Raw genomic sequence first — 8240 nt, forward strand, 5'->3', positions numbered from 1 at the left:
AACCATTTTTTTTGCCATGTGGAATAGTCCACTCTGAAAATTGTGGAAAGACAATTTACAGATACATTTTTAAATATTACTTTTTAGAGGTTGAAGTTGGGAAAGTGGTCAGAATGATTTTAATTACCGCTATGTAGCCGTGGATGGGTGACAAAATAAAGTGAGAACGTTACTTAGTCAAAATGTGCAGTTCCTAAAAGTTCTAAAGCTACAGTTAAAGTAAAAGTTTACACACACACACACACACACACACACACACACAAACCAATTTTCTCTAACATTTCATATTTGCGACTAAATAATTCGAATACAGATTTCTGTCTGTGTGGGAAACGTATTCAATAACCACAAAATAACAAATCTGCCATAAAATGCTGGAACACAGTTGACACTGTTCGCAGTCAAGCGAGCTTAACAGTGCAATTTTCCTTTTTTGTCCAAGTAGACCTTACTCTACACCCTGAACAAGGGTATCAATCACTTAAACGCATTACATTTATTTAACCCTTAAACTTGTTACTTTAATACTTCTGTACCTCAATTTTGCAGTAGATGGCAGCACTTACTTATGTATCATGGTTTTATGTTTAGTTTTCTTCCCCCACTTTGTGACTATTATAATTAAAATAAACAACAATTACAATAACAAAACAACATTTACAGAAACAAAACAATTATTGTTTTTATTATTATTATAATTAATAAGATTAATTACTAGTAGAATTAGTGGTAGAAGTAATAGTGAAGTAGTAAATAATAATAATATTGTTGTTGCCAGATACTACTTAGGGTGCCAGATACTACTACTACTACTACTACTAATAATAATAATAATAATAATAATTACTATTATTATTATTATTATTATTTGTATTGTTCTTATTCTTATTGTTATTCTTATTATTATTAGTATTTTAATAATAATTATTATTATTATTATTTGTATTGTTCTTATTGTTATTGTAATTCTTCTTATTATTATTATTTTATTAATAATAATAACAATTATTATTACTATCATTATTATTATTATTAATATTATTATTATTTCTGAGTGTGCCAGATGCGCTGCCACTAATATTGCTGCTTTAAATATGCATAACATTAAATATTCATTTAAATACTACACCAAGTGTAAAATAAATAAATATATCACTATTCTTACACTTAAACCTTTAGGAAACAAAAAGGAAAACCCACTGTGATATAAATATGGGGTAAAAATGAGTCAGTCTAGGAGACTTTATTTGGTTTGTTCCGTCTGAATGTCTCATCCCCCCCTGTGAGACAGAGTTGGTTCAGCCCAGTATATAAGTACAGGAGCCCGGCCAGTTCCTGTTAGTGGACACAGAGCTGTAACGATGCTCCCGAGCTGATGCTCCTCAGCCGATACTTTCATGAAACGGTGGATGAATGTACTTATTTACAAACAAAGGAGGACACTGTGCGTTCATAGCGCATTAAGTACATTAGTACAGTTTCTAGTAAAACTGTGACCGCTCTGCGTCTGCGGTGTCTATAATGTTGCCCTGGAAAAAGAACAAGTTTGATCTGATAGAGGAAGATAAGCACGGCAAACAGAAGGGCTACGCGGTGAGTCTCAACTACTCCGCGCTCACATCGCTGGCCAAGGCGTGTCCGGAGACCGCGCTCAACCGGGTCGGCAGCATGTTCAAGTCCAAGCGGAAAAAAGTGAACATTACGAGCGAGGATCCCACCTACACGGTGCTGTATCTGGGAAACGCAACGACCATCCAGTCCAAGGGCGAGGGCTGCACGGACGTGGCTGTGAGCAAGATCTGGAACAAGAGCGACATGGGCAAGAACGGCACTAAGATGCGTCTGACGGTGAGCTCGCAGGGTGTGCGCATGGTGCACATGGACGAGAAATCGCGCAGACCTGGACATTTATATCTACTGCACAGGATCACATACTGCGTGGCTGATCCGAGGCTGCCCCGCGTCTTTGCCTGGATCTACCGTCACGAAATGAAGCACAAGGCGGTGATGCTACGCTGCCATGCCGTGTTAGTTTCCCGACCCGAAAAAGCCAAAGCCATGGCGCTACTGCTCTACCAGACTTCAGCTACAGCTCTGGCAGAGTTTAAGAGACTGAAAAGACGGGACGATGCCAGACATCAGCAGCAGCAGCTGATCGGAGAACAGACCATCCCTCTGGTTCCTCTGCGCAAACTGCTGAACGGTCAGTGCAGTTATAAACCGCCGGTGGAGCGCAGCAGGAGCGCACCGAAGCTTGGTGCCATCACCGAGGACCTGATGGGTGAAGAGGCTGAAGAGAAAGCTACAGAATTTGAATGCGAAGACGTGCTGGATACAGACGAATCGACCGCCGGAAAACCCGGTTTATCCCAGCTTATCAACGATCTGAATGAAATGAGCATCGGGAATGATGTTCAGAGTCTAAAAGCGGACCTGAGTGTAACCAGGCTGTTGTCTGGTGAAAGTTCGGGCAGCGAATCCTCAATTGAAAACAGTCCTGATTCCTCCTCATTGTTCTCCAAGGCCAAGCAGGACGTAACACCAGAGGTCGGCTAAACAGGTTCATAAACTTTTTCCACAAACTGTTTTCCACTAGTTTAAACACTGTCATACACTAAATGTGTATATGGAGACGATGCCTAACATTTATAACACTTTCATCCAAGAATGTTTGTGGCTCCTAACTTAAACCGAAAGTACATTTGCACCATGCCAAGTCTTGTTTCTGTAGAAGTCTTAGAACTGGGGGTGGCCCAGCGATGCAAAGGTCACTTTAGGGGGTTCAGAGTAAACAGAATAAAAAGATGTGTAATTCACTTGAATGGGTCAGTAAAACTAATCTAAAAGCTGTAACCATTCTAAACGGTGAGGGGTTGATAAACTTTTTCACAAACAGTTTTCCACCAGTTTACAGTTGCCATAAAATAACTGCAATGACATTTATTTGAAAGGTTTTGTAACAGTTGTTCCATTGATCATTTTTGTGTCGGATGTTACCAAACCTTTGAAATGTCAGTGTTTGTGAATAAAGTTTGACAAACTTGTGCCACTTTCACTCATACGACCTTAAAAATAAAGGTGCCTAAAAGAAGCATGTTTGGTTCCTGTAGGAACCTTTCAGTTCAAGGTCCATTATAATTTTGTTTTGGTGCTACAATAAAATTTTCAATACACGAGGCACTTTAGAGGGTTTTCCAGTACAACATGGTTCTGCAGTTGTATTGCAATAAAGAACTTTTTGGCACATTGTTTTTAAGAGTGTGTACTTTGAGGTTTGTGGCTCCTAATTTGAACCTTTGCACCATGCCAAGCCATGTTTCAGTGGCAGTACTAGAAATTTAGTGGTCAGGGTCTTTTTATGGGGTTCAAAATACACAAGACAAAACATTTTTACTCAAACAAGTTTGTGGGAAGCTTTATGAAAATCTGAATAGTTTCATGAAGTGCTTTTTAAAGCAGTTTACTACTGTCCACAAACAAAAACTGCACCACAAAAAGGTTTGGTAACTTTTTTTTTTTCCACAGAAACTGTTTTTGCGCTTTAAACAAACTAACTTTTAAACAGGCAACCTTAAAAACAATGCCACTTTGTCATTCAATGTGTATGTGGAGGAAAAAAACTTATACACCCATTAAAAATGCCCGAAAAGTCTATGTTATGGCATTTTTGGCTACCTGAAGGATCTTTGATAGATGACACTTTTAGTATTTGATGGTGCCAATGATTCATCATACTATAAATCATACAGTAAATGTGAGTTGTGTTTTTCTTTTGGTGTATAATTAGTTTCACAGTACCATCAATTATAGTTCTATGGCATCACTGTAAGAAGAAAATGTATTTTTACATGTTTAAGAGATTATTTTAATGCTTGAGGCCTCTTCTGTTTTGAACCATACTACTTCAAAACATTCCTGTACGTTCCTGTATTTTGAGGTTGGTGATTTCTGACTTTGAAATGACATTATGCCAAGCCTCTTTACAGGGTTTAAAGTACATAAACAAAATTTGTGTATACATATGAATTATTTTTGCACAGGAATAAGTTTTAGATAAGTAATTTTCTTAGAAGGGTAAGGGAAGCAAGTGAAAAGCAATTTCAAGGCAGCCTGGGTGGCCTTCCATATGTCTATGCCATATTTCCTTCTGAGGGTTTTCCGCAACAGTGTCTACAAGGTCCATAGTTTTAATAGTACCTGTTCATACAAACTGTTGTATTTATTTTAAAAAGTTTGGTAATGTAGCTTATTTTTTTGCAAACTTTGTACCATGTTTAATGTTTTTGTGTGCACACTGGTTACTTCTGGGTTCTCCATTGTTTCTACAGAAGGTGGATTGGCTGCTCTAAATTGCCCCTAGTTGTGAGCTGTGAGAATGTCTGAGCTCTGTGATAAATTGGCTTAATGTACAATGTGAATTTACATCTTCTAAAAAGAGTTTGTGGGTGGCCATCTGCAACCCTGATCAAAATGTATTGATAAAAAATTAAATTTTTGTTTAGGTAGGATCGTCCCAATCCACATCATATTGTACTAATCAGTACAACACCATTGGTGTTCTTACTGTTTACAGAATATGTGGCTCACTTTGCAAGTTCCGAGAAAAAGAAACTCAACACACAAATACACCAGCAATATGCATCAATGCATTTTGTAACAAATGCCAAGGATGTCCATGGAATCACAGCCTTAGCTCAGGTGTTTTGGAAGCCTTGGAAAATTGATACTGTACCAGACAGTAAGTCACCACGACTGGAGTTCAGAAAGTCGCAGGTGTAGAGAGGCATTAACTGCTAATGAAATGCTGAATGTAGCAGCAGTGTGTAGGCCAGCGCATGTTGGGTTGATCTGAAAGGAAAAAAAGAGAATTACTAAATAGGTCGTGTCTTTTTCCACTTGTCTTGTTCTTGAGGTAGTGATGATGTATCTTTTCAGAAATTACATCCAGTAACATCAGTGACAGGTTTTGAATCTGGCAGTTTTAATAATTTCTTTTCATTGTTTCATTTACTGCTTTAATTTTATTTGACGTTTGAATGGAACTATGGCTGTCAGCCTGAGCTCTGAGCTGTGAAAATGATAATTCTTTTCTCCATCACATAAATGGTTGTCTATTGAAGTGTCATTATGCCTTTCATTTTCCCAAAGAAAATATGTTTCTTTTTAAATTTTAATATGAAGATGTCTCACCCGAACTACCTGCATATGCTAGCTAATTTTTTTAGGACGTTAAGTTTTCTGTTTCTTATTGCACTGTTGTGTAATGAAGTCGTTATGTTAATGATACTTTATATAACATCGTTTCCTTTTACATGTTCTTATCTTTGCTGTGCAAAAGAAAAATCTAATGTATTAAGATGAACATAATAAATACAAAATGTGTATTATTTTTAAAGAGGTAAATGTGCTTTGTTTTGTGTACCTTGCAAAATTACCAATAAAAAGAAAATACATTCATACAGACTTTAAATTATTTCATAATATTTAGACGTTTTTATCCAAAGTGACTTACAGTATACAGTCTAAGCAATTGAGGGTTAAGGGCCTTGCTCAGGGGCCCAACAGTGGCAACCTGGCAGTGTTGGGGCTTCAACCAGCAACCTTCTGATTACTAGTCCAGTACCTTAACTGCTAGGCTACAACTGCCCTAACAGTTCACTCCTGTGAAGTACATATTTTCCTTAAGCAACTTCAATTAGCCTCAAAAAAGATCTAAGTAGGTGGACTGGCTACTTTAAACTGCCCTGCGGTGTGAGTGGGTGTGTGATGCCCTGTGATAGATTGCTGCCCTGTCTGAGGTTTGTTTTTGTTCTGTACCCATTGTTTCCAGGATAGGCTCCAGACCCACCATGATTGTTCATGACACATCATATTATTCACCAGTATTAAGCAGTCACGAAAGAAAGTTTAACATCATGTTTAACATGGTTATTGTACGTTTAACTAATGCCGTTACTGTAATACTAATTACAGTAATACTAATTAAGTGAAATCGCTTGGTAGAATGCAGTAACACTGCAGTGCCAGTGACTACAGGCCAATCCTTTTCTTTTATTTTCTGGTAAAGTCTCCTGCACTTGGCTTCATCAAACTGTCCTCTTAAGCAACAAGGTGACATCTGGTGTCTCCCAGAAGACAGTGTGTATATGGGAATTTGTGCCTCATCTGATAAAAAGAACATTTTTAAGGTCAGGCAGTAATGTAGGACAAGAAGGTCAGGGCTCTGACTCACTAACATGTGTCTTCATGAGCCTGGCTTTGTGCTTTCTTTTTTAAATACAACAAGTTAATGCAAAAAATCAGTTTCTTGTTTAATTCTTGTTTAAGTTTGTGCTGTTCCTGCTGTTTTTGTCACCAAATTTGCAGTTATAAATATATAGCGACTACTTTTCACCAAATCAGTTTTATTTTTTTTAACATATCTCTGTTTATGCGTATGAATACAACACTTGTTATTCTTATTTACAAAGTACAAAGTAAAAAGTGGATATGTGCACTAGAATTTTGTTTTTATTTTAAATAAAAAGTGCTTTCATATTTGATCCCCTTTAATCTATGTAACCCACCATCAAGTGTTAACTGCTTATGAAATGTACAGTATAGAAGTGGTGATATGACTTTACGAAGCAGTATGCAAATCATGTGTTACATGGCATGTCACATTCCAGTCTTTCTTAGTCTCACTTTGCATAGCAGAAGTAATCCAGCATCAACCATGTTGAATAACCTGACACTTTCAGAGACACATATCATTATGCTTGCTGAGTCTGTTCTTACCGGCGGAATGTACACCCCTCATTGCAGGGGTATTTTGTTATGTGAATTGCTCAAGTCGCTGTCTTAGTATTTGATCTATTTGTCATGTGTTTAATATGTCTAATATTTTAATATCAGCTAAAAGCTGAAAACAACTTTCTTATGACTAAATCTAGTAGATATATACATATTTTTAAACTAAATTTGGAAACCAATGCCTATTGGGACTAGAATAAAGCATCAGTACACTCTCAGAGAGAACAATACAAAGAAATATAACCTTTGATGGTACAATCAAGGCTTTTTAAAATTATTATTATTATGAATCATTACTAAAGTAAATGTAGTCATAATGCACTTGTTCTTACTGGTTCTCAGGTCCAGCCACTGTATGTGCATTAAATACAATTCAAAGAAACACTAGATGTCATTTTCCATTTGTAAGACACATTCTGGACGAGAAGATCTGGCTTGCAATCAATATTCACTGAGGTTAAGGTCAGTTGTATGTGTAATTTTCTCTACACCAAAGATGTTGAACCATGTCTTTATGATCCTTGCTTTGTGGGAACATCATGTTGGAACTATTGCCACAAGTTGAAAGCATCTAATTAATTCTTTTGAAATAATTTATCCTGCCTGTTAGCAACGGGTAAAACATCTGAGCACAGTGATTAGGAGGGGTTTTTACATACTTTTGGATGTATAGTGTACCTTTTTTCTCAGGGTGTACAAGAACCGATTTGTCAGTCAATTCGCTGACATCTTTGATCATGCACGTAAACGGTCACACCTGTAATGCTTTGCATAACTTCCTTACATAAAGTCAGTTCATGTCTGAAACATACAAATAAAAAAAATAACGAGATAGGGGCCTTAATGTGAATGTCAGTCTGAACTCTTTATTAATTAAGTTATGTTAGTGGTAATGACCTTATCATTGATCTATTCTAAATAATGTATAAATATTATTATTTCTATCTAAAGCAAATTCAGACACCTACCATTAGACTTGCCTGATCTGACCGGTAGAGCAATACACACCTATTATTGCAACAAACTTTAACATGAACAGCTTATCATGAGAAATATTCTCTTTCTCAGTTGCTGTCTTATCAAGCACATCCATCAACCCTCAGACATTTGCTTAACGTGTGTTATTTTTATTTATAAGTCAGTTGTAATAAATTGTCTATATAATTAATAACACTTAAACTTTTCTAAATGTTCTAAACAATACATGACTTTAGGACATTCAGTTTAAAGTCTGTCACAGTTGTACAGCAGGTAATTTTAATACCACACCTTTCTAATGTCTGGGGTTTGGCACATAGTTCTGGTCATTGTCTGTTTGGCACCGACACATACTTCAGTTTTATCAACATAAACAAAACATCAGCAGCTGGATTGGCTACTCTTAGTCACCTGGGTGTGAGTAATTCTAAATTATTAAAAGAGTAAGTAATGGTTAATAAACTGAATTC

General features: G+C 36.7%; 1 protein-coding gene across 1 annotated transcript; it reads left to right on the forward strand.

The window, feature by feature from the left end:
* The first annotated feature begins 1365 nt into the window (after positions 1-1365).
* On the forward strand, positions 1366-5457 carry fam43a (family with sequence similarity 43 member A). The gene has a single exon (XM_063012641.1). The coding sequence runs from the start codon at positions 1522-1524 to the stop codon at positions 2554-2556; it is 1035 nt and encodes a 344-aa protein (XP_062868711.1). The 5' UTR covers positions 1366-1521; the 3' UTR covers positions 2557-5457.
* The last annotated feature ends 2783 nt before the right edge of the window (positions 5458-8240 follow it).

The sequence above is a fragment of the Trichomycterus rosablanca genome, chromosome 17, assembly GCF_030014385.1.
Source record: "Trichomycterus rosablanca isolate fTriRos1 chromosome 17, fTriRos1.hap1, whole genome shotgun sequence".
Classification (NCBI taxonomy): Eukaryota; Metazoa; Chordata; class Actinopteri; order Siluriformes; family Trichomycteridae; genus Trichomycterus; species Trichomycterus rosablanca.